This window comes from Chiloscyllium plagiosum, chromosome 28 (assembly GCF_004010195.1).
Source record: "Chiloscyllium plagiosum isolate BGI_BamShark_2017 chromosome 28, ASM401019v2, whole genome shotgun sequence".
In the NCBI taxonomy this organism is placed as follows: Eukaryota; Metazoa; Chordata; class Chondrichthyes; order Orectolobiformes; family Hemiscylliidae; genus Chiloscyllium; species Chiloscyllium plagiosum.
In genome coordinates, this window is record NC_057737.1 from 45,908,275 (window position 1) to 45,936,037 (window position 27,763).

The 27,763-nt window shown below is 42.4% G+C and overlaps 1 protein-coding gene across 3 annotated transcripts in view; it reads left to right on the forward strand.

The window, feature by feature from the left end:
- zzef1 (zinc finger, ZZ-type with EF hand domain 1) overlaps positions 1 to 27,763 on the forward strand; it is a 259,977-nt gene that overhangs the window by 103,038 nt on the left and 129,176 nt on the right. For all 3 annotated transcript variants that reach the window (XM_043718816.1, XM_043718818.1, XM_043718817.1), the window contains exons 19-26: positions 2,390 to 2,549; positions 3,872 to 3,993; positions 8,471 to 8,593; positions 12,050 to 12,219; positions 14,262 to 14,343; positions 15,548 to 15,749; positions 21,341 to 21,471; positions 24,632 to 24,875. In XM_043718816.1, the coding sequence (XP_043574751.1) occupies positions 2,390 to 2,549; positions 3,872 to 3,993; positions 8,471 to 8,593; positions 12,050 to 12,219; positions 14,262 to 14,343; positions 15,548 to 15,749; positions 21,341 to 21,471; positions 24,632 to 24,875 (1,234 nt within the window). The remainder of the gene's footprint in view (positions 1 to 2,389; positions 2,550 to 3,871; positions 3,994 to 8,470; positions 8,594 to 12,049; positions 12,220 to 14,261; positions 14,344 to 15,547; positions 15,750 to 21,340; positions 21,472 to 24,631; positions 24,876 to 27,763) is intronic.

The following is a 27,763-nucleotide window of genomic DNA, read 5'->3' on the forward strand; positions in this document are numbered from 1 at the left end:
TGGAGGTTGGTGGGGTGGTAGGTGAGGACCAGTGGGGTTCTGTCCTGGTGGCGGTTGGAGGGGCGGGGCTCAAGGGCGGAGGAGCGGGAAATGGAAGAGATGCGGTGGAGGGCGGTTGGAGGAACGGGACTAGCCAGAGACCTTTTCCCAGAGTGGAAATGTCTATTACGAGGGGTCATAACTTTAAGGTGATTGGAGGAAGGTTATGGGGAGATGTCAGAGGTAGGTACTTTACACAGAGAGTGGTGAGTGTATGGAATTCGCTGCCAGAGGTGGTGGTAGAGTTAGATACATTAGGGACATTTAAGAGACTCTTGGATAGACACATGGATGATAGTACAATGAAGACTATGTAGGTTAGTTTGATCTTTGAGTAGGATAAAAGATTGGCACAACATCGTGGGCCACAAGCCTCGTTCCTGATAGAGCTAATGCCCGAAACGTTGACTCTCCCGCTCCATGGATGTTGCCTGACCGGCTGTGCTTTTCCAGCGCCACACTGTTCGACTCTGAGCTCCAGCATCTGCAGTCCTCACTTTCTCCTCCCTGCAGGAGGGAAGGGGGTGTGATTGGCGGTTGTGGAGTTGAAGTACTAAGTTGCGGCATTCATATTGGTAACGATGAAAAGTAGGAGTTTTCTCATCCTGTATAACACCTATTTTAAATTCAGTCAGGTTATTTACTGAGATTTGCTTTCAGACCCATCATTTATATGCCTTGCCAAAAATAAAATTGGAAATCCAAAACAAAAAGATGAAAGTTCAGTCCCGAAACGCACTTTTTTGACTTTACAGATGTTTCCATACTCCAATACTAACACAGTAATTTCCATCACAGTCTGTTCAATTATGTAGATCTGAAGATGATCCTAATGTTAAGAAGTCTGTTTATATTTATGCTGAGGCTACTTCTATACAAATGAATAGGAATAAGAAAGACAAGGGCATCACATATATGGGAGTACGTCCACCTGCAGTGTTCCCTCCCAAATCTCTCTCAAATCTGACTTGAAATTATACAGCTGTTTGTTCACTGTCACTATGTTCAAATCCTGGAAATTCTTCCTTAACACTGTTGGTACCCCGACCATATAGATTACACTGTGCTTCAGGAAGGCGACTGACTCTCATTTCTCAAGGACGCTTGGGATGAGCAATAGATGTTGACCTGACCAGTGATGCCCACATCCTCTGAATGAATAAATTTGATGAGTTTCACTCCCATAACATATGACACAAATTGTAACAGGTGTTGAATCAGTTGAACCATAACAAAAGCAAAATTCTGCAGATCCTGTAAAGTTGAAATAAAAAGCCAAATAGCTGCTTCTGCATTAGTTTACTGCCCTCTTCAGGGAGAGGAACAGGGATAATGTATCAGGTCAGTTGTCTTTCATTGTTCTGAAGAAAGCTCACTGATCTAAAGCATTGATTCTGCTCTTCCATCCACAGGTGCTGAGTGTTTCCAGCATCTTTTTGCAAAAACAACGGAATATTATATCTGTGTTTTCCTTTTGGGTGGAGTTGAACCGAGCTCCTGTAAAGTGAAATATTTCTGCCTGTGCCATAGCAGCATTTTTGGAAGAACTGTTCCTAGATTCCAGAATGATATTCAGGAAGAGAAACATATCATGGATGCTGTTCAATTTAGCTCAATCCTTTACACACCTTTTGAGCGTGCATACACAGGAGCTGCAGTATATGAAAGCATCTGTCATTTCGTTAAGGTGTCTATCCCAGTACTTGGCGCCATGCAGACCTGACTGATTTGGTTTTATTTTAATTTGTTCAATGAATGTTTAGACCTGAACATCAGGTTTTCAGAAATCAGAGGGCCACATAATGAACTAATTGTTCACAGCATACTTAGGAATTTTTATCACAATTTTGCACAGTTGCAATTTCTGTTTCTTAATGCCCATTGTTTTTATGATGCCAAGGTTGTTACAGTTAGTGCTTTCTCCCAGGATCTTGCACAGCCAGTTCTAGTCAGCCCCAGTGAATATCCATTGTCCTCACAGCCTTGAGCCAGCAAGCTGAGGCTCAGGTGGCTGCTGTCAGACCTTTGCATCACGAATCCTGGCCAGGGATGTGAATCTTTTGTTTGATATTAGAGAAGTGGGTTGGTGCATGTATGAAATGGGCTGTCAGAGGAAGTGGTGGAGGCTGGTACAATTACAGCATTTAAAAGGCATCTGGATGGGTATATGAATAGGAAGGGTTTCGAGGGATATGGGCCAGGTGCTGGCAGGTGGGACTGAATTGTGTTGAAATATCTGGTCGGCATGGACAAGTTGGACCGAAGGGTCTGTTTCCATGCTGTACAACTCTATGACTCTAAGCTTGGCTAAACAGGTGCTAATGGCTTTTTTTATGCTGCTTACTTTCAGTGCGAGTTGATGTTCACGAACAACTTGTTTGGGAAGAATGAAGCTGTTCTCGTCAATCTACTCTGGGCATTGCAGGGTCACCTTCTTTCCTGGTGTTACCTGCAATTGAAGGGGAATGATGCCTTGTCTCTCCGTCACACCAGAGAAATCCTCCTTAACTGTACGTACCATTGTCTTTACACTGTCAACTTCTGCTTGTAATTTAAATTGGAAGGATAATATTTAAAAATGTATAGAAAGAGAGCACCTTTCAAGAGATTACCTTATAAATTTGGGAAATGCAATTGCACTGAAAATTCTTTGAGTGATGTTGAGAACCCAGGTTGATAGGGTTGTTAAGAAGGCATAAGGTATGTTAGCTTTTATTAGTAGAGGGTTTGGGTTTTGGAGCCCCCATGAGGTAATGTTGCAGCTGTACAAAACTCTAGTGCAGAATATTGTGTACAGTTCTGGTCACTGCATTATAGGAAGGACGTGGAAACTCTGGAAAGGGTTCAGAGGCAATTTACTAGGATGTTGCCTGGGATGGAGGGAAGACAAGAAAAGACTGAGGAACTTGAGGCTGTTTTTGTTGGAGAGAAGAAGGTCGAGAGGTGACTTAATTGAGACACATAAGATAATCAGAGGGTTAGATAGGGTGGACAGGCGAGCATGAGGGAACATAGCTTTAAATTGTGGGATGATAGATATAGGACCGATGTCAGAGGTAGTTTCTTTACTCAGATTAGTAAGGGCATGGAACGCACCTGCCTGCAACAGATGTAGACACACCAATTTTAAGGGCATTTAAATGGTCATTGGGTAAACATTTGGATGAAAGTGGAATAGTGTAGGATTGATGGGCTTCAGATTGGTTTCACAGGTCGGTGCAACATTGAAGGCGAAAGGGCCTGTTTTGCGCTGTAATGTTCGATGTTCTATCTTTACCATGTTCCATCTGAATATGGCTACTTCTGATCCTATTTCCTAATTTCAGTGTAATAAGGTTGATGCCATCTGAAAGTTGATCACCAACCCTAAAGTCAGATCAAAATTTCAGTTTGGTTAGTGTTGAAAATCATTACTGCCACATCTTGATCACTTCAACATCTCAACTGAAAGACAGCAACTCATGACATTTAGAACTTTTGAGGTTGAGTTTTAAGTTGAATTCAGCAATAGTGTGGATAATTTGTCTTTCTGTTCAGAGATGTTATGACACATATCTGGAGCAGGTGGACCTTGAACCCAGAGGTACAGTTGCTACCGCTGCGCCTCCAGAGCCCTATTACTTGAATTTAAATTCTACCAGCTGGTGGAACTTGAACCCATGCACCCAGGAAAATGTATCCTGGGATTCTAGCCCAGTGACATTCCCACTGTACCATTGTGACCTTTGTGGAGTTGAATTGACTATGCAAAATTTCACCTGTATTGTCGGGAATGCCTAGACTGGAAACTGATTTGGATTTCTCTGTTCTTCACCATAATGTTGCTGAGCAGATGTCAAACGCCACATTTCCAGTGCATCCAATGTTCTGGATTTTATGATGCTGAAATGCAGTGCGAAGCAGATCATGTCGAGCTTGAATAATTCCTTTCTTGCGATGACAACCAGACAACTGGTAAGTGAGGTTAAAAAATGAAACATGCTTATCATTTTAATGAAATACTATCATCAAAAATTGACAGATATACTAATGTGATAAGAAAACATGGCAAATTTGTCTCGGTACAACTTATGAGAAATGATGATATACATCATGAAACTCAAAAGATGGGTGACTATGTCCAGCACTTTTATCATAGTTCTTCTTCCCCATTTTCAGTTCATTTTAAAATAATTCCTGGATTGGATTTGTTAATTTATAGCACAGTGCACTATTGCCAGTTTTAAAGTTGGAGCTGAATGAAAAATTATTACGCAATTATTTGCTCCCTGCAGTTAAGAGTCATATAAAGCACAGAAACAGACCCTTTTGGTCTAACTCGTCCATGCTGACCAGATATCCTCAACAAATATAGCCCCATTGGCCCATACCCCTCTAAACCCTTCCTTTTCATGTACCCATCCAGATGCCTTTTATATGTTGCAATTATACAAGTCTCCACTACTTCATTCCACACACGCACCACCCTCTGTATCAAAACATTGCCCCTTAAATCCCTTTTAAATCTTTCCCCTCTCACCGTGAACCTGTGCCTTCTAGTTCTGGACTCCTCTACCCCTGGGTAACAAACTTGGGTCTATTAAACCTATCCATGCCCCTCATGGTTTCATAAATCTCTACAAGGTCACCCCTCAGCTTCCGATGCTCCAGGGAAAATAACTCTTTCTGTTCATCCTCTCCTAATTGCTCAAACCCTTCAACCCTGGCAACATTCTTGTAAATGTTTTTTGAATCCTTTCAAGTTTCACAATATCCTTCCTATAGCAGGGACCAGAATTGCACACAGAATTCCAAAAGTGGCCTAACCAATGTTCTGTACAGCTGCAACATGACCTCCCAATTCCTATGCTCAATGCTCTGACCAACAAGGCAAGCATACCAAACACCCTTTTCACTATCCTTCCTACTTGTGATTCCACTTTCAAGGAACTATGTATCTGCACTCCAAGGTTGTTTTGTTCAGCAACATTCCCCAGGGCGTTACCACTAAGTGTATAAGTCCTGCCCTGATTTGCTTTTCCAAAATGCAGCTCCTTACATTTATCTAAATTAAACTCCATCTGCCACTCCTCAGCCCATTGGCCCATCTGGTCAAGAACCTGTTGTAATCTGTTGTAATTCTTCTCTGTCCACGATACCTCCAATTTTGGTGTCATCTGCAAACTTACTGACCATACCTCATATATTACATTATTTTACATTACAGTGTGGAAACAGGCTGTTTCAGCCCAACAAGTCCACACCGACCTGCCGAAGCACAACCCTCCCATACCCCTACATTTACCCCTTACCTAACACTATGGACAATTTAGCATGGCCAATTCACCTGACCTGCACATCTTTGGACTGTGGGAGGAAACCGGAGCACCCAGAGGAAACCCACGCAGACACGGGGAGAACGTGCAAACTCCACACAGTCAGTCGCCTGAGGCGGCAATTGAACCCGGGTCTCTGGCGCTGTGAGGCAGCAGTGCTAACCACTGTGCCGCCCACATGTTCACATTCAAATCATTTATATAAATGACAAAATGTAGTGGACCCAGCACCGATCCTTACGGCACTCCACTGGTCACAAGCCTCCAGTATGACAAGCAAACCTCCACCACCATCACCATCTCCCTTCGAGCCAGTTCTGTATCCAAATGGCTAGTTCTCTAGCCTTGCTAACCAGTCTACCATGAGGCTCTTTGTTGAACGCCTTACTAAAGTCCATATCGATCACATCCACCTCCTGCCCTCGTCAATCCTCTTCGGTACTGTTTTAAAAAAACTTGACCAAGTTAGTGATACACAATTTCCCACGCACAGAGCCATGTTGACTATCCCTAATCAGTCCATGCCTTTCCAAATACTATCCCTCAGGAATTCCCTCCAGTAGCGTGCCCACCGACAATGTTGGACTCACCAATCTATAGTTCCCTGGCTTTTCCTTGCCACCTTTAAAATTGTGACACCACGTTAGCCAGCCTCTAGTCTTCTGGCACCTCACCTGTGGCTGTTGATGATTCACATATCTCAGCAAGGGGCCCAGCAATCACTTCCCTAGCTTCCCACAGAGTTCTAGGGTACACCTGACCAGATTCCGTCCCGGACGGCCCGGTAGCTCAATGGTTAGCACTGTTGCCTCGGGCAACTGTCTGTGTGGGGTTTGCACATTCTCCCTGTGTCTGTATGGGTTTTCTCCAGGTGCTCTGGTTTCCTCCCACAGTCCAAAGATGTGCAGGTTAGGTGAATTGGTCATGCTAAATCGCCCGCAGTGTTCGGTGGGTTAGTCAGAGGTAAATGTAGGGGAATGGGTCAGGTAGGTTGCTCTTCGGAGGGTCGGTGTGGACTTGGGCCGAAAGGACTGTTTCCACACTGTAGGTAATCTAATCTAATCTTACCCATCCTTTGTGTTTTAAGACATTCAGCAGCACCTCCTCTGTAATATGGACATTTTTCAAGATGTTGCGATTCATTTTTCCACGTTCTGTATCTTCCATATCCTTCTCCACAATAAACACTGATGCACAATACTTGTTTCGTACAGTTGTTAAGGAAGGTGCAGTAAAGCTCTAACTTCAAAATGAAATTAAAATTTGGTTTGATATGAGAACGCAACAGCACTGGTTGGGCATGTAGTGTAAAACTAACTGCCAAATCCAAAATAATGGCTTATACTAATGTGATTAACCAGCATTGTGGCAATTCCATGTGACGCAGGTAAAGCTGAAAGACAAAAAAGGAATGAATCCTTGATGCCAGTGCAAGTGGGGCAAGATCAGTAGAGTTACAAATTGGATAGCTCTTTCTAAGAGTTGGCAATGACTTGGCCAACAGACCATGCCTTCTGCTTTAAGATTCTGAGTTTATGACCACTTATCTTTCCTGTCCAGATCATTTTTGCATCAGCACCATGATGGAAATAAAAACCTCATTCCTACAGCCCGCTTGATTGGCACAGCATCCACAAACAGTTTTGTCCCAATCTACTCTGTCCAGACTCCCCTTGCTTTTGAACATTTCCATCAAATGTCCTCTTAATCTCCACTTTTTTGAGGAAAGCAGCCCCACCTTCTCAAATCTGAAATTCCTCATTCCTCTTTAAATCCTTCCTTAAGTGTGGGATCTAGATTTCAACACCAGTGTTTTATACAGGTTCTTCATAACTCCCTTGATTTTTCTCCTCCGTATCCCTGTTCACAAAGCCCAGGATCCAATCTGCTTTATTAGCTGCATTGTTGCATCTTCAGCCATTTTTGCACATATACTCAGCTCTTGTTCCCCCTTTATATTCTTATTCATTGTTACAGGCAGAGTTTCAGATTATTATCACACTCTGGGTGAAAGCTTGTTTTCCTCACATCCCTTCAAAAACTCCTACCCGCTGCCCTCCTGGTCGTCATCAATCTCTCCACAATGGGGGAAAAAGTCTTCAATCGTCTGCCCTGTCTATGCCGCTCATAATTTTATACACCTCAATCACTACCTTCAGTCTCCTCTGCTCCAAGGAAAACAGTCTATACAGTCTTTCTTCCTAACTAAAACTCTCCAGCGCAGGCAACATCCTGGTAAATCTCCTCTGCATCTTCTCCAGTGCAGTCACATCCCTCCTATTAATGTGGATTCTGAAACTGTACACAATACGGCAGCACGGTGGCTCAGTGGCTAGCACTGCTGCCTCACAGCACCAGGCTCCCAGGTTCGATTCCAGCCTCAGATGACTGTCTGTGTGGAGTTTGCACATTCTCCCCGTGTCTGCATGGGTTTCCTTCAGATGCTCTGGTTTCCTCCTACAGTCCAAAGATGTGCAGGTTAGGTGAATTGGTCATGCTAAACTGCCCGTAGTGTTAGGTGCATTAGTCAGAGGGAAATGGGTCTGGGTGGGTTACTCTTCAGAGGGTCGGTGTGGACTGGTTGGACCGGTTTCCACTCTGTAAGGAATTTTAAAAATCAAATACTCTAGCTGTGACCTAACCAATATTTTGTACCAGTTCCAGCGTAGCTACTGTTCTTAAACTTTGTCTTAGCTAATAAAGGCAAGTATCTCTAATCTAATCCTGAGAGCCATGTATCTGAGTAGCCTTCACAATATGTATTTTCTGGTTGTACAATTCCACTAAATGTTATTGGGTACGACAAAGCATGTTGTTTTGCACAGATATCTTTATAATAGATTCTAGGGTAGTAAGAACAATATTACGACCTCAGAAGCTGGCAGACCAGTCCTTGCCAGCATAATGGTCTGTTGTGTTTAAAGCTATAACATGACACACGCAGATACCTGCATTAATGCTTCATATACAATTCAAACCATACTGCTTGTAATATTTCCCTTATGCTATTCCAGCAAATATGCGTCTGTGTCTTTGCATCTGTTCTATACCAACTGATTAATTTAGATTAGTTTTGCATTGCCATTAAATAATGTTTTTATCAATTTTTGTTGCAGATAATCTACCTTTTGGAGCTTTCTAGTTTGGACATTCCTCACTGTGCACTTCTACAGGCCTTTACTCCACTGGCTAAAATATTGAAGACCCTCTGTTGCGAAACTGGTGACGACTTTCTCAAAGTAAGCAGTCTGTATCTAACGTCTGCCTTGTTGATGCAGACTTTTTGGTACTCATCTAGAAAATATATTAGTAAGATGAGAAGAAATAGGTGCTGGAGGTAGCCTAGTAGAGTTACTCGTGGAAAGCTACAGAAATCGGCTGGGCGACAATTATTTACGATGTATATTGATGACAGTAATGAATATACAGTTGCCAAATTTGCTGGTGACGCAAAAATAGATGGGAAGGCAAAGGGTGAGGATGACACAGTCTGCAGAGGGATATAGATAGATTAAGCAAGTGGGCAAAAAATTTGGCAAAAGGAATTTAATGTGGACAAATGTGAGGTTAAGCACTTGGACAGGAAGAACAGAGGAGCAGAAGTAGGGCGATTGTGCTAAATCTATACAAGAGCCTAGTCAGACTGCAGCTGGAATATGTGAACAGATTTTGGGCCCCTTAGCTAGAAAGTCATACTAGCATTTTAGGCAGGTTCATCCCAGGTATGGTGGGAATTTTTTATGAGAATAGGTTGCATAGATTGGGCCTGTGTCCATTGGAATTTAGAGGAATGATAGATGATCTTATTGAAGTATATAAGGTATTTGGGGAAATTGACAGGGTAGATGCAGAAAATCTGTTTTCCCCCTTATGGGCGAGTCTCAGGCCAGAGGTCATAATCTCAGAATAAAGCGCTGCCCACTGAAGGCAGTGGCTAAGAATTTCCCCTGTCAGAGGGTGGTAAGTCTGTCAAATTATTTATCTCCGAGGCCTGTCGAGGCTGTGTTAAGTGTATTCAAGGCTGAAATAGTCAGATTTTTAATCAGAAAGGTAATCAAGAGTTGTAAGGAAAAAGCAGGCAAGTGAATTTAAGGATTATCTGATCCTCCATGATCTCATCGCAGAGCAGACTCGATGGACTGAATGGCTTTCTTCTACTCCTCGGTCTTGAGCTATTTGGTCCATTACTTTTGCTTCATCATTCAATGAGATCATAGCTGACATGTTTTTTTTTCTCTGCCCCCTTAAGCCCCTTGTTGGTCAAAAAACTGCCCAACTCCGTCTTGAATAAGTTTAATGACCCAGACTCCAATGCTTTTCAGGGAAAAGAATTCCAACGACTAACAGTCTGAGAGATATTTATTTCCTTCTCCGTTTTCAATGGGAGACTCTTTAGTTTTAGACTGTACCCACAGTTCTAGATTCCATCATGAGGAAAAACCTCCTCAGCATCTTTCCTGTCAATCCCACAAGAATGTTGTAGACATTTTCGAACCAACCTGTTCAGAGGTATTCTTACACATCTGTGGTCAGATAGGATTTGAACCCAGGCTTCTTGCTCAGGACTGTCCTGGCCTCTGCGGTCATGGCACCACAAGGTTCCTGCATAGGATGTAGGATGTTTGAATAAGATCAAATCTCATTTTCCTAAACTTCAGAAGTAAAAGGCCCAATCTCTCACCATTTCCTTACAGATTTCCCAGAAATTAGCCGGGTGAACCTTTTGAACTGCTTCCAGTACAAGTACAGTGGAAGTCCATTATCATACAGATGTTGATATGTCCAAATATTAAAACTATATTACAGTCAAACTGCATTAATGATAAACTTCTGTAACTCCTATTTTCCTCCTTTTATTTGGCGATTTGAAGATTTGACTATTTACGTTTTTGTTTGAAGCCAGGAGGGCCCTTCATTGTGTGAGCCGGGGAATATTGAATCACAATATAATGAATTAATTCTGTATATCTCTCCTATATGTCATGATTGTACATTGTGCTACAGGAAAGTCTCTAAATGTCTTGTACAGTTGTCTCAGTCTTCCCCAATTTTAAACTCCATTCCCTATTCAATGCTGACCAACCTTTCCAACTATTTTCTCAATTATGATTCATGTAACAGAACCCAGAGCCTTCTGTACCACAGCATTCTATAACCCCTCTTATTTAAATAATATTTTCCTTTTCTATTAGCTTTGCCGAAATGAACAACCTTTCAGTTTCCTGTGTACTTCTACAAATTTATGCAGTTATTTAACCTGTCTATAACCCTTCATACTCTTTGTGATCCTCTTCACAACTTGCTTCCCTATCTACCTTTGTGCTGTCAGCAAATTTGGCTACAATGCAGTTGATCCCTTGAACATCATTGTGGTTGTGGAAGTCCGTCATCTCAGGTCCAGGAGTCCCTCAGGGTAGCGTTGAGAGTGTGTTGCTGGAAAAGCACAGCCTGACTTGGAAATATAAGGCAGTTCCTTCAGAGTCATTGGGTCAAAATCCTGGAATTCCTGATGAAGGGCTTCGCCCGGAACATCAGTCCTCCTTCTCGGATGCTGCCTGACCTGCTGTGCTTTTCCAGCAATACATTCTCAACTCTGATCTCCAGCATCTGCAGACCTCACTGTCTTCCCTCAGGGTAGTGTCCCAGGCCCAACAATCTTGGCTGCTTCATCAATGACTTTTCCTCTGTCATGACGTCAGAAGTGCGAATGTTCACCGATGATTGCGCAGTGTTCAGCACCATTCACGACGACTTAGATTCTGAAGCAATCTGTGCTCAAATGCAACAAGATCTGGACAATATCCAGACTTGGGCCGACAAGTGGCAAATAACATTCACGCCACACAAATGCCAGACAATGACCATCACCAATAAGAGACACTCTAACTACTGCCCCTTGACATTTAACGGTATTACTGTCACTGAATCCCCAACTATTAACATCCTTGACTCACCATTGACCAGAAACTCAACTGGACTCACCATATAAACAGTGGCTACAAGAGCAGGTCTGAGACTAAGGATACTGCGGCGAGTAACTCACCTCCAGACACCTGAAAGTCTATCCACCATCTACAAGGCACAAGTCAGGAGTGTAATGGAATACTCCCCATTTGCCTGGATGGGGGGGAGCTCCAACATTATTCAAGAAGCTTGACACCACCCAGGGCAAAGCAACCTGCTTGATTGGCACCACATCCACAAACATTCAATCCCTCCCCCACTGGCACTCAGTAGCAGCAGTGTACACTATCTACAAGATGCTGTGCAACAATTCACCAAAGATCCTTAGACAGCACCTTCCAAACCCACAACCACTTCCATCTAGAAGGACAAGGGCAGCAGGTACTTGGGAACACCACCACCTGCAAGATCCCCTCCAAGCCATTCACCACTCTGACTTGGAAATATACGGCCGTTCCTTCAGAGTCATTGGGTCAAAATCCTGGAATTCCCTCTCTACCGGCATTACGGGTCAAGCAAGTGAACTGCAAGGCAGCTCACCGTCGCCTTCTCAAGGGCAAATAGGGATGGGCTATCAGTGCTGGCCAGCCAGTGATGCCCAAGTCCCACAAATGAATAAAACAAAGTTCTGCGGCTTTTCAGTATGTATATACATTTTAACCTTTCACTTTGTTACATAAGGGTGCTTCTTGAAATAATGAAAAAGCTTTGTTTCAATTCTGATTTAAAAGCTTGGTGGTGAGAACTTGGAGAAATCAGAGGAGCCTGTGTTTCTCAGGATGTGGAGCATGGAGTCTACTCACAACTACGAAAACAACAGTCACGAGACAACGGTCTTTGTTTGTCCAGGTGCAACATCTTTTGAAGTGGAGTTTGATGAAAAGTGTGAAACAGAGAAAAGGTATTGTCCAGTTTCAAACAATGAGATGCTACCAGTGATATTGTGAGGAATGGTTTATTTTTAGTTGGCAGGGGAAAAGAGACAGAGAGAGAGAGAACAAGAGTTGGTGTACCAATGTGTTCCTTACACTCATTCTTTCCAATAAAATCAAGAGCTTTAAAGAAGGGGATAGGAAAAGCCTAAGGGAAAAAATCTGATCATATTTGGTCTCTAATCTGCTGTGTCTGCTTCTTTATGCCCTTCAATCTCTCTTATAGAATGGGCATTGCAGCAGTGAAGGGGTCCCTTCAGCCTATCATGTCATGCTGGATCTCTGTGAAAGACCACCTCATCTAATGTCACTCCCATGGTTTTACTCTGTAATCTTTGATTTTTCTTCCCCTTCAGATGATTATCCAGTTCTATTCCAGACATCTCAATTAAATCTGCCTACACCGTGCTCTCATTCCAGATTCCGACTACTCAGTTTATGAAACTGTTCTTCCTCCTGTTGCAATTGTTGAGTTGCCAATCAGAACAGTTTCTCCCTATCTACTATGTTCAGAATCCTCATAATTTTGAGGAACTCTATCAACTTGCTCTTAATTTTCTCTAATTATCCACTTAACTGAAGTTCCTTACCCCTGAAGCCATTCCTTTGGATCTGTGGGCCAAGCTTTGGCAAACGTATATTGTAGAAAAACGTCTAATTGTCTATTTTGGTCGGAAGAATAAAAATAAAGTATGATCCGTTAAATGGTGCAAAGTTGCAGAGCTCTGAGACACAGGGATGTGGGTGTCCTCGTGCATGAATCGCAGAAGGTTAGCATGCAGGTGCAGCAAGTAATTAGGAAAGCTAATAGAATGTTATTGTGTATCACAAGGCGAATTAATTACAAGAGTAGGGAGGTTTTGCTTCAGATGCAGTCTACTGCTGAGACCACATCTGGAGTATTGTGCACAGTATTGTCATCAAGGGTGTAAATATTTTGGTGACACTACAGAGATGGTTTACCAAACTACTATCTGGAATGAGGACTGATTTACGAGGGAAGGCTAGACAAGCTTGTGTCGCTAGAGTTTAGAACAGTAAGACATGACTGAATTGAAATACGCAAGATGCCGAGGAGCCATATCTGGTCCAGTATGGAGAGGTTGTTTCCTCTTGTGGGAAAATTTAGAACGAGGGATCACATTTTGCAACTCTGTGGTCACTGCTTCAAAACTGGAATGTGAAGGTGGAGTCTTTGGGCCCCTTTTTGAATAGGTGGCGGTTGCAAAATCCTTGTTTTTAAGGCAGAACTGCTTTGGCTGTTGTCAAGCAAAGGATAAACGGTTATTCAGTAGACAGGATTGTGGATTTCAAGATCCAAGCAAATCAGCTCTGATCTTTCTGAATGGGAGAGCAGGGTTGAGAGGCTGAATGGCCTACTGCTGTTTTGTATATTTGTATAATCAAATTCTACACCAGACTTAGTGCACCTTCCTTGTTTTGTACAGTGTGCTATTATTAATCACTTTTTCAACCTGCCCTGTCAGCTCCAGTGATTTGACCATGTGTACCCCAGATCCAGCTGCTTCTCCATCATCTCTTAAAGCTGTACCCTTTATTTTCTATTGTTTTTCTTTGTACCAACCAATTTGTTTGTTCACTTTGAAAAGTTAACTCTGCTCGGTTGAGTCTTGTCTTACGTTTTAGCTACGTCTCCTTCAATTTTAATTGTTCACAATCATGAAGCAATGCCTATTGATTAACTTGTCAGTCGCCCTTTTAGTAATCTTGAAAGTCTCCGTTTGGTCACCTCAGCTGCCAAAGAGCCAAACATTCCGTTGGATCTTAATTCCAGAATTATTATGGCCCTTTTCCTCTGCCCTCTGAAGGACGGGACATGCTGCTTTTATCCTCCATGTGTAATGGTTCTAATCCAGATTTGTAGCTGTTTGTTTAGCTGAGTGGTATGATTTAGAGGTGGAATATTTAAATACCAATCAGCACCCTATGTACAACATGACGTGAAACTTGTCAGTACTTAAATAGCTCACTTGTGAAACTTTTCTCAAAGGTATGATTATTTGGAATTTACGGACTCTAGAGGAGTGAAAGTGCGTTATGATGGAAAGGTTGGAACAGAGAAATGGCCAAAGGTAAGACTTTTGCCAACGGGTTTAACTTCGCAAAGATCTTATTTATACTTCACACTTGTTCCTAGGTCTGGGAAAACATGGTCTTCCAGTATCGCACTGGGACTTAAATATCTAATTTAGGACAAGATGTTGTGTTGGGTTGAGATGATTCTTGGAGGGACCAGCAGTTAGATGAGATGTTAATTCTGTGTCTGTTACTTTGGTAGGTGTAGAAATTAAAATTCTTGAGAGCTTTGCATTCTTGTTCACATTCCTCGTATATTAAAGAGTTACGCAAAGGCAAGACCATTAATCCATGCTGCTCATGTTGATGTGAAATCTTGATAATCCACACTCATCATTTATTCTTTTTGTGGAAACTAGGTTAAATTCTTTTCCTGCCCATTGCTGAGGGAAAGCAGTATCTGACAAGCTTGTGATTCAGGCAAATATGATCATTCAACAAAATCCAAGTACTTCATACAATCATAGATTCCCAACATCGTGGAAGCAGGCCGTTCGGACCATCGAGTCCATACCAACCCTCCAAAGAGCATTCCACCCAGACCCTTAGCTCATGTAACGAAGATGATAATTTTTTCTGAGATTCCTTTTGTCCACTAATATTTGAAAATGGTGTGTTTTGTAACCTCGTGCACTGTCACTTTGTGTTATTGCATACTTTGCATTGGGTACATAATTACTCCCAAATGATTTAACTTCCATCACTGAGATTCTGGCATATTGATAGGTGTCCTGGAATCATGAAGATTAGTGCAAAGTTTTGTTTTGGGCATCCGTGTTGGTATAGAATTGAACTGCTCATAAGCAAATGTGTCACTGATGCCTGGGGAAAGTAGCTAAATTCAACAGTGCTCTAGCTAATCAGGAGTGATGACCATCCTCATTCCTTTGTACGGGCTCCAGATCAAAGCTGGAATTTTATTTTAAATTGTTAGGTGTCCTTGTTTGTTTACGAATCTGTTTTGTTTTTTAAAAAAAAGTGGTCTTTCAGTTCAGCAAGTTTTTTATTTATGTCTGTAATTGAAGTCTGTACATTTCTTGGAAATTTTTATAAGATTTCAATATTTGATTTGAAAGTTCTACCTTTTCCCAAGGATCCAGCTGTCCTCTGGAGTTCAGTCAAGATCTCAGTGAGAACATCACAGGAGCAGTATTTCATTCTGGTTATGAATAACTTTCTACTATATATCTTTGTTTGTAGTCAGTGACGTTTAAATCTGGCCCACGGCTGCAGTTTCTGTTCCACTCTGACAACTGCAACAACGAATGGGGATACAAGTTCATTGCCAAAGCATACGGCCTGCCAGATGTGCGGGTACCTTGGGTTGCAGATCTACAGCTTCTGGTGTCACGGCTGATGGGCTGCCTTGCCTCCCGAGCACTGTCTTTAAATTCAGCCTGCGGTAAGATTTGTTGTTCTCCCTAATTTTAAGAGTAGTTCGATGTTAGGTAGTTAACTGGTTGCTTGGGTGTTGTATCACATTTTTAAACTTGGACAACTTTTATTCCACATGACCTGTATAGACAGAGTGGGGTGTTCATCTTAGTTCAAATTGCTAAGAAGTGAAAGACTAATGTTTAGTCCACTGTGGCTCAAAGCTCGACTGTCGGCCTTCTAATTCCTTGTCTGACTTGAGAAAATTTCTATTATTTTTTGTCTACATTGTTTTACAGTGTCAACTTTTGCACAGGTGAATGCCTTCCCTGCCTGCTATTTTTACTTCATATTTCTGCTGTTTTGGCTGGATAATATGGTACTTCTCTCCCTCTGCACTTCCACCCAGGCTTTGCTTGTTCATCTCAATGTAGGAGCAAGTTACTGCAAATGGTGGAATCTGTACTAAAAAGAACAAATGCTGGAGATCACAGCGGGTCAGACAGCATCCATCATCTAGACTCAAATGTTAGCTTGCTCTCTCTCCATGGATGCAGTCTGGCCCACTGTGATCTCCAGCATTATTTGTTGTTTTTGCTGGTTCATGATAAATTTTACTGGTTGGATTGTTGGCTTCCAGAGCAGTGTGACGCCAACAGCGTAGGTTCAATTCCCATCACCGGTTGGAGGTTACCATGAAGGGCTGACCATCACAACCTCTTCTGTTACCTGAGGTCTGCTGACCCTCAGGTTAAATCACCACCAATTGCTTCTCTCTAATGAGAGAATATTATGGCGGTAATGTTATGGCGACACAACAATGATAAACCCTAATGTTTGTAAACATAAAATACAAGCCTACTTAAAATATCTTTACAGATTTCCAGTGGATTTGGGCATTCTGCGTAGTAATGTAGATCTACACAGCTGGTGTTCAGCCATTTTCCAATACATTCATAACTAGTTAAACTTATTTTCTAATGAGTATACTGGTTGAGTGGTTCTCTTGATGTGTTTCATGATTGTTGTGACAGTTACACTGAGAATGACCAAGTCAAGCATGGCAGAACCAGGGAGTGAAAAATAGGCCTTGATGTTTTCCCTGTTTCTCCCCCTCTGCTGTCCTTAACCCTCAGCAGCTTTAGCTGAGTCCATTTGCAATGCACTTTGGACCCTGTAGATGGGGTAGTGCAGCGCAGAGGAAGGGCATTCAGGTCTAGTCTGCAGTAGTTTTTTTTCCACAGTTGTCCAGTCAGTCCTACCACAGCTGTCCCACTTTTTTCTTCCTTTTTTTGGATTTCTTCTCACAAGTATTTATACCATTTTCTTAGCCACCACAATACAGGGAGGATTCCAAATCTTAACCATCGTTCTGTAAAATGTTTCCTTGTGTTCCTTCTGATTCTTTTCCCAATCAACTTAAGAAATTAAATCTGAGCCATCCATTGGAAGCCACTTTCATTCTGTTGAAATCCTTACTAATTTTAGTGTCACTCTGTCAAATCCTGCTATAGCCTCCTTGGCTTTTAGGAACGTTCCAGGCACCTACCACCCTCTGTGTAAAGTACATGCCACGTATATTCCCCATAAACTTTTCACCTCTCACCTTGAACGCGTGAGCTTTTGTTATTGAATCCCTCATCCTGGGAAAAGCTTATCTCCATCCACCCTGTCTATACCCTTCATGATTTTGTACACCTCAATCAGGTCCCTCCTCCATCTCCTTTTTTCTAATGAAAGCAATCCTAATCTACTCAACCTCTCTTCATAGCTAGCACCTTCCATACCAGGCAACATCCTCATAAATCTTCTCTGCACCCTCTCCAAAGCGTCCACATCCTTTTGGCAATGTGGCGACCAGAACTGTACACAGTATCTAAATGCGGCCGAACCAATGTCTTGTGCAATTTTAACATGACCTGCCAGCTCTTATACTCCATATCTTGTCTGATGAAGGCAAGCATATCATATGCCGCCTTGACCACTCTATCCACCTGAGCAGCCACCTTCAGGGTACAACGGACCCAAACTCCCAGATCTCTCTGCTCATCAAGTTTTCCCAAGGCTCTTCCGTTTACAGTATAGTTGGCTCAAGAATTAGACTTCCCAAAATGCATCACCTCACATTTGCCTAGATTGAACTCCATCTTCCAACTCTCCAGTCTATATATATTCTCCTGTATTCTTTGACAGTCCCCAATGCTTTCTGCTACTCCACCAATCTTTGTGTTGTCTGCAAACTTACTGATCAGACCAATAGTGTCCCCTTCCAGATAATTGATGTATATCACAAACAACAGTGGCCACAGCACTGATCCCTGTGGAACACCACTGGTCACCTTCAACTACTACTGTCTCCTGTTGCTCAACCAGTTCTTTATCCACCTAGCTAGAACACCCTGCACACCATGTGACTTCACTTTCTCTATTAGTTTACCATGGGGGAATCAAAGATCAAATGAACCTACATAGCCTTCATTGTACTATCTTCCATGAGCCTATCCAAGAGTTGCTTAAATGTCCCTAATGTATCTGACTCTACTACCACTGCTGGCAGTGCATTCCACCCACCCACCACTCTGTGTAAAGGACCTCTGACATCTCCCCTAAACCTTCCTCCAATCGCCTTAAAATTATGCCCCCTCATGATAGACATTTCTGCCCTGCCCATCCACTCTAGCTGTGCCTCTAATCATCTTGTACACCTCTAACAAGTCACCTCTCATCCTTCTTCACTCCAATGAGAAAAGCCCTAGCTCACTCAACCTTTCTTCATAAGACATGCCCTCCAGTCCAGGCAGCATCCTGGTAAATCTCCTCTAAAGCTTTTACATGCTCCCTACAATGAGGCGACTGGAACTGAACACAATATTCCAATTGTGGTCTAATCAGTTCTTTATAGAGTGGCAGTATAACCTCGTAGCTCTTAAACTCAATCCTCCTGCTAATGAAAGACAACACACCATATGCCACCTTAACCCTAACAACCTGACCTGCAACTTTGAGGGATCTGTGGACATGGATCCCAAGATCCCTCTGTTCTTTCACACTACCAAGAATCCTGCCTTTAACCCTGTATTTTGCATTCAAATTCGACTTTCCAAAGTGAATCACTTTACACTTTTCCAGGTCGAACTCCATCTGCCACTTATCAGTCCAGTTCTGCATCCTGTCAATGTCCCGTTGCAACCTACAACAGCCCTCCACACTATCCACAACTCCACCAACCTTCGTGTCATCGGCAAACTTACTAACCCACTCTTCCACTTCCTCATCCAAGTCATTTATAAAAATCACAAAGAGCAGAGGTCCCAGAGCCCATCCCTGTGAAACATCACTGGTCACTGAGCTCCAGGCTGAATATTTTCCATCTACTACCACCCTCTGTCATCTATGGGCCAGCCTATTCTGTATCCATACAGCGAGATTTTCCTGTCTCCCATGCCTCCTCACTTTCTGAATGAGCCTACCATGGGGAACCTTATCAAATACCTTGCTAAAATCCATATACCCCAAATCCACTGCTCTACCTTCATCAGTGTGCTTTGTCACATTCTCAAAGAATTCAGTAAGGTTTGTGAGACATGACCTGCCCTCCTCACAAAGCCATGCTGACTATCTCTAATCAAGCTATGGTTTAACAAGTAATCATAAACTGTCAGTCAGAATCCTCTCCAATACTTTGTCCACCACAGATGTAAGACTGATTGGTCTGTAATTCCCAGAATTATCCCTATTCCCTTTTTTGAACAAGGGAATAACATTTGCCAGCCTCCAGACATCTGGTGCTACTCCAGTGGACAGAGAGGATGCAAAGATCATTACCAATGCTGCTGTAATCTCTTCCCTCACTTCCTGTAGTAACCTTGGATATATCCCATCTGGCCCAGGGGACGTATCTGTCCTTATGTTTTTCAAAATATCTAGCGCATCCTCCTCCTCCTATACATCAACTTGTTTGAGCATATCATCCTGTTTCGCGGTGTCTTCCCAAATGTCAAGGTCCCTTTCAGCAGTGAATACTGAAGCAAAGTATTCATTAAGGACCTCTCCTACCGCCTCCGACTCCAGGTGCAAGTTCTCTCCACTATCCCTGATTGGCCCTACCGTCACATAAGCCATCCTCTTGTTCCTCACCGAAGTGTAGAACGCCTTTGGGTTTTCCTTAATCCTACCCGCTAAAGGGTTTTCATGCCCCCCCTCCTTGCTATCCTAAGTCCATTCTTCAGTTCTCCCTGGCTACCTTGTAACATTTAAGCCCTGTCCAATCTTTGTCTCCTCAACCTTAAGTAAGCTTCCTTCTTCCTTTTGTCTAGATGTTCCACATGCCTTGTCTCCCAAGGTTCCTTCACCCTACCATCCCTTCATTGCCTCAGTGGGACAAACATATCCAGTACTATCAGCAAGTGCTTCCTAAACAACCTCCACATTTGTCGTGCATTTCCCTGGAACATCTGTTCCCAATTTAGCTGCCCCAGTTCCTGCCTTGTATAAATAGCATTGTAATTCCCCCTTTTCCAATTAAGTAATTTTGTAAGCCTCTCCAGGACGATAGTAAAGGTCAGGGAGTTGGTGATCATTATCACTGCTAAGCTCTTCCCCCTGCCAGACACCTGGCAGACAATAAGAAATTACCTGGCACTGGATGGCATCAAGAATTGGGCACAGTTGGCCTTTTTTAATGCTGTGTCTCCCAGGCTTGGCAATGGGTAGAGTGGGTAAACCCCTGATGGAAACCTGTGGTATCCAGCAGATAACTGATGGTCACAACAGGAAGAAAGGACATTTGAGCACTGCCATTGCCTTCAATTATTCACTCTCCTCTGGGGATGTCAACATTCCGGTTTATGTGTCTCAAATTTATGCTGATGCATGTTACCTGAGTTGCCTCCTCTGATCCTGACCTAGGCAGGTTAAGGAGCGAAGGTCAACAGGCCTCCAGTTGTTGGGGGACTCCCAGATGGAGTGAGCTAGCAAATCTTTGGGCCTCAGTATCTTCAAGCTGAAAATACAGCAAGGAGTAGAAGTAGCAATGAGCACCTCCTTGTAGGATGAAAGCATTAGAAGTTGGTTTTTAAAGCGGTAATTGTGTCAAGAAGATGCTTTACCTCTTTTATGCAACAGCCTGGTTTATATATTCAAATCCTGTAGAAATCATTTTGATAGAGTTCTGATCTTCTTGCAGAAATCTTGCAGGTCGTGGCTTTGAGTAGCAGGCAGCCCCCTTCCTTGCTTCCGACTCAGACGGTCATGAGTGCAGGTCCAACTCTGGAGGCATAAACTTGCAGCTATGCACTGCCGTTATGTGCAATACTGAGACTATTGTATTGTCAGTAGTGCCATCTTTTGCATGAGGCTGAGGTTCTGTCTGAGGTCCTATGCCAAGATTCCAATTTATTGTTCCGAGAGGCTCATCGCAGCCAACCTTTCTCCCAATAATAAAGCAGTGACTACTTTACTTCAGTGACTTGAAATAGCTTTGGGATATGTAGAGTTCAAAAAAAGGGTCAATCTTTTTTATGTCTTCATTTACATTCATTTGGTAATTGAATTACTGCTCACAGCAATTACTCAGTGTTGCTAAAAACATTTTCATCTTGCATCTGTTTCTTTGTAAAGGATTACTTCCTGCAGTTGAGTTACCTGTAGAGAAAGTTGCATCTGTTGTGGAGTCTCATCTGTGGAAACCCATCCTGAGACACGGAACGTGTCCAGAGGGAGCGTTGGACAGCACATCACCACAAGAAATGGTAAAGATGAATTAAACTGTGTTTTTTCTTTCTGAAGCAGAAAATATTAACCTGAAATCTAAGCCGTAAGTCCTAACTAAAGTTGTTGTCATGACTAAATCAGAATGGGTGAGAGTTCAGTAAAATGTTAACTTATGTCTTTTACTTTGACATTTTTGTAACTGACACAGTCTCAACATTAGCAAAGCAGGATTGGTTGTGCCTAATAATTTGGAAGTTAAGAAGTAACTTCTGAATGTCGGACAGCAGTCACATGTAGGCATTCTGCAAATTAGCCTTTGAGCTCAATTTGTTAACTTGCTATGGTGGGGTTTAGACTGCGTGCACTAAACTGCTAATCAGTATACACTATACCCTAAATTAGAGAGTATAGTATATCACAAAGATGCAATCAGAATCTTAATGATACCTGTGATGAGATGTTTATTTTTCGCCTTTTGCAGCTTTATTTAAGGATTTATTTAACAATGTTAATGTCTATGAAAAGAATGATGGAGAAATAATTCCCAATTATCATTGGGAATATCGTTTATAACTTCAGTTAGAAGCATTTCAATTTTTTGAAAGGAGTGAGTTACCTTGAAGAGATCAAGCTTATTTGCAAGAGAAATGTGCATAAATGTCAGACAACATATATTGAAGAAACTTGAAAATTGGGTGATAGTGAGAATCTGAGGATTGAGGTGTTTTCTGAACAGGGGAACAGATTTTAATAAGTTGACCAAAGAGAGGGAACTATTTGCTTTGGCGGCCAGCACAAAAACCAAGAAGGGAAGTTGGGTGGGTCAGTGATGGGACTGAGTTACAGCTGAATGGGTCTGGAGAGGGTGGGGAATTTGAGAGTGAAAATAGGCCGAGATGAGGGTTCAGACTTAGACTCATGGGAGGAGTTGTTGAATTTGAATTTGAATTGAATTTATTGTCACGTGTATCCAGGAACAGTGAAAAACCTTGTCTTGCGAGCAATACAGGCCGATCACAGAGTTAAATAGCATAGATAAGTAAATAATAGGTAAACAGAGGCAAAAACCAAAACACAGGTACAGGCGAATGTTAAGATTTTGAGAGTCCATTCAATATTCTAACAACAGCAGTAGGGTAGAAACTGTTACAAAACCGGCAGGTGCATGTGTCCAGGCTTCTGTACCTTCTCCCCAATGATAGAGGTTGTAGAAAAGCATTGCCAGGATGGGATGTATCTTTGAGAATGCTGGCGGCCTGGTAGGTGGATTCTATAGATGGGAGGTTGGCCTTTGTGACTGTCCGGGCCGAGTTCACCACTCTCTGTAACCGTCTCCAATCTTGAATGGTACAGTTGCCATACCAGTTGTGATGATACATCCAGACAGAATGCTCTCAATGGTGTACCTATAAAAGTTGGCAAGGGTATTCGCCCTCATGCCAAACTTTCTCAGCTGCCTGAGGAAGAAGAGACTTTCTTGGGCCTTGGTAACCAGTGCATCCACATGAAGAGTCCAAGAAAGCTTGTTGATGACCACTCCCAGGAGCTTGACACTCTCCACTCGTTCCACCTCTGTGCTGTTAATGTGTAGGGGGACATGAGTAACATCCTGCTGAAAGTCAAGAATGAGTTTCTTGGTTTTGCCAGCATTGAGAGCTAGATTGTTGTTGTGGTTCTGTTTGCCGAGCTGGAAGTTTTTGTTGCAAACGTTTCGTCCCCTGGCTAGACGACATCATCAGTGCTTGGGAACCTCCTGCGAAGCGCTTCTTTGATGTTTCCTCCGGTGTTTATAGTGGTCTGTCCCTGCCCCTTCCGGTTGTCAGTTTCAGCTGTCCGCTGTAGTGGTTGGTATATTGGGTCCAGGTCGATGTGTTTGTTGATGGAGTTTGTGGATGAATGCCATGCCTCTAGGAATTCCCTGGCTGTTCTCTGTCTGGCTTGCCCTATGATAGTAGTGTTGTCCCAGTCGAATTCGTGTTGCTTGTTGTCTGTGTGTGGCTACTAAGGATAGCTGGTCGTGTCGTTTCGTGGCTAGTTGATGTTCATGTATGTGGATTGTTAGCTGTCTTCCTGTGTGTCCTATATAGTGATTAGTGCAGTCCTTGCATGGTATTTTGTACACTACCATGCAAGGACTGCACTAAACACTATATAGGACACACAGGAAGACAGCTAACAATCCACATACATGAACATCAACTAGCCACGAAACGACACGACCAGCTATCCTTAGTAGCCCCACACAGACAACAAGCAACACGAATTCGACTGGGACAACACTACTATCATAGGGCAAGCCAGACAGAGAAAGCCAGGGAATTCCTAGAGGCATGGCATTCACCCACAAACTCCATCAACAAACACATCGACCTGGACCCAATATACCAACCACTACAGCGGACAGCTGAAACTGACAACCGGAAGCGGCAGGGACAGACCACTATAAACACCGGAGGAAACATCAAAGAAGCGCTTCGCAGGAGGCTCCCAAGCACTGATGATGTCGCCTAGCCAGGGGACGAAACGTTTGCAACAAAAACTTCCAGCTCGGCGAACAGAACCACAACAACGAGCACCCGAGCTGCAAATCTTCGCACAAACTTTGAGCTAGATTGTTCTCAGTGCATCATTTTTCCAGGTCTTCCACCTTCCGTCTGTAGTCTGTTTCGTCACCATCTGTGATTCAACCAACTTGGTGTCATCAGCGAACTCGTAAATGGCATTAGTCTGGCATTTGGCGACTCAGTCATGAGTATACAGCGAGTACAGTAGGGAGCTGAGTACGTACCCCTGGGGGGCTCCAGTGTTGAGTGTTAGTGAGGATGAAATATTGTCCCCAATCTACACTGAATGTGGCCTGTGGGCCAGGAAACTGAGGATAGATCTTTTGGCCTATGCATGGATTAGAGGCTTGTAGTTGAGTTAGCTGAATGAATTGTCTTTATCTTAGTGATGAATGAATCCAGTTTGTGGTGAAATTGGAACGGAAGTGGAGGAGGTATTTAAGGAACAGATTTAGAGTTCTTCAGGTGAAGATCATACAATTGTTTTTACTAACTTAAAGTTTTACTTTTCTTAAAGCAGGATGTAAGTTTTGTTTAGTCCTCCACACCCCAATTTCTAGTGAAAGTGGTGTTTCTGCAATCAGTGTCCAAAGGAAATAACATTTTTTTGCACTTTGTGTATTGTGTATTGTAGGCCAAGAACGATGTTCATAAGTTCCTGATTCAGGTTGCTCTCTGGGATCCTTCTCAAGAGGATTCCTCTGACTCTCAGTCCGATCTAATTAAGAGACTTATAAGCCTATGCAAGAAACATTCGGCAAAGACGGAAGTAGTTAGTGGATTTGATCTTGGGTCAAAAGTTGATCAAGCTGTGAACTCAGTCTTTGCAGCCATGGTGTACCACAGCCCTGATCTTCACAGTGCACTGAGAACTTATGGTAAATTATACTTTTTGGTTAAAAATCTATCAAAATTAATTAACGTATTTAATTTTGAGTTCATGTGTTGCATTGTAAAAGAATCCCTGGAAATGTTTAAATGTCACCGAATTTTCATAGGCTTCTTGAACTACTCAGCCATCTAAAGAAATTTGAACAAATTGTGATGTATGTTTGAAGAAGAAATGGAGTCCAACAGGAATCCAGCTGCTGCTCTTGTAGATCACTTGCTGAAATGCTGTGGATGTACCACAATTTTATCTTGTGTCAGTAAAACTGCACGAAGTGCCTGGGAGCCAGCGTATAGTTCTTGGCAAACCCTGACCCATTTGGTTTGTGTCAGGAAGTAATTGAACTTCTTGATCTAACTTCTGACACAATGAAGCTGCCTTCTGATTCTGCTCTGTGCTGCATCCAGCACCTGAAATGACCACTGGTTATTTTTGATCTGACCAGTGCTCAGACTGCCTGTTATTTGAATGCTGCTTTCTCATTGCTGCTTTGCATTATTGGCTGTATTGAGTTACAATGGCTTCCAGGTCTCACCAACTGCATCATGAGCTATTTTAATGTCATTGAAGTATTTGCAGAGCCTTATTTGCTCTTTGTATGTACAGTAGTTGACATTTTTTCTGCATCAAATTTCACTTACAATTGTTCAATCATATAGCATTTTAGTTCATCCCTTGGTCCATCTCAGATAATTTAATCAATTTTCATAGAATTTTTGATTCTAAGTCAGAAAGTAAAGCACTGGTGTTTTTAACCTGAGACTTGTCCCTTTTGTCTGTGGCTCAGTGACCTCCTTCTGTCAGTCTGGGGACTGGGTAGTAAGTCACGTGTCAGAAACCTGAGCATTTAATCCGCCTGATTCTCTAGTGTCCTACTGAAGGAACACTGCAATGTTGGACATTAGGGAGTTACTAAACAAAGAGCAATTATAACCAATATTTATCAAAACGGATTAATTGGTCATTTATTAAAAAAAACAGAAAATGCTGAGTAAACTTACTGGCAGCACCGATGAACAAAGAAACAGTTAACCTTTCAAGTCAAAAGACTGCTCTTTGGAGCTGTTTGTGGCTGATTTTCAAATTCCACTCTGTCTGATCTTCTTAAAGCCCCTAACTTCTGCAGAAATCTGTCCCAGCCTTGAACAACTGAACACCTGCAGCCCTCAAAGCTTTGACTGAAGAGGTTCCTTGTCCTCTCAATTTGAGACTATTACCCCTCTTTCTAGACTCTGTAGGCAGGAACAGAGCCTTCCAGGGTTTCCATTATAGGCTACTTGAGAAACTTGTGTGTTTCAGTGAGATCACCTCTCCTTCTTCTAAATACCAGAGAATATAACTCAATCAACTGTCTGTCAAACCTTTGATCTCAGGAATCAGAGTTGAAAAATGTGCTGGAAAAACACAGCAGGCCAGGCAGCATCCGAGGAGCAGGAGAATTGACGTTTTGGGCATAAGCCCTTCTTCAGGAATAAGAAGGGCTTATGCCCGCAAAGTCGATTCTCCTGCTCCTCGGATGCTGCCTGGCCTGCTGTGTTTTTCCAGCACCACATTTTTCAACTCTGGTCTCCAACATCTGCAGTCCTCACTTTCTCCTAGTTGATTTCAGGAATCAACCTGCCTCACTGCCCTACCTGCAGTGCAAGCATGACCTTTCAAAATTGCACTTTCAAAAATAATCCAGGTACATTATCACCTGAACAATGGCTGCAATATTTCCTTGCACATCAACTCATCCCCTTGCAATAAAGGCCGTTTACCTTTCGAATAGTTTGAAGCATCTGCACGCTAATTTTGTTTCTTCAGACCAAAACCACCTCCAGCAATGCAGAAGCTTTCAGCCTTTAAAACGAGTTTTTTTTTTTCTGACCACCAGCCACAAATTTCCTCTCATTATCTTCCACTTCTTCCTCATTCTCCACTTAACTGGTTCATATCCTTTTTTGCCTCTGTACATTGCCACCACATTGCATCCACACGCTTGAATATTTGTTCTTGGCATCTCCATCTTAGTCATTGTCATAAATTGTAAATATCTGAGGCCTGAGCACTGATTCTTGCAGCACCTCATGTGCTACAGCCTGCCAACTTGGAAATGACTCACTTATCCCTGCTCTCTGCTTTCTGCCTGTTAACCAGTTCTCTATCCATGCAAATTAAAAATTAGCTCAGTCTCATGAACTCTTATTTTCTATGATAACCTTTTATGTGGCACGTTATTAAATGCTTTTTGAAAATGCATACGTTATATAGTCATTGGTTCCCATACATCTATCTGACTAGATAAACTCCTCAGAAAAATTGTTAAACATGATTTCCCTTTTTTCATAGATTCCAGTGCTTTAGTTTTAGTAAGTGCTTTGGAATGTGCAAAGATTGACGGTGGAGAGAAAAATAAGGTTATTGTTGATCGGTTCCGTTTTTTTAACATGAAATTAAGGCAAGACAGATTGATGCTTGCTTTTCTAGATCATTTATTATTTATCCATACTTGGATTATTAGAGAATGGGTCCAGAGATACTTCAAACAGGAAAATATACAGATTGGCAGAAGAATCCAGGGTCAAGAGGATAGGGAAAGGCAGTGAATTTAATTTGATTTGCTGTTACATTAAACACACAGGGTTGTGTTATCCCTCATCCTAATGGATCCCAAGCAGCAGTCTGTAAGATGAATGCACGATGGAAGCTCTTCTCCCAAAGTGTAGGGTGTAGTTAACATACCTTATAAAGCTAGCAGAGTGAAAAGAGCTTGACCATTTTAAATTCTTTCCCTCTGTTTTTGAGAAAAGAAGCACAAAAGTGTTCCAGGAAAACAAGATGAATTTGCTATTAATAGTGACGCAGGTTTGTGCCTGCTTTGCTGTGGGTAATGAG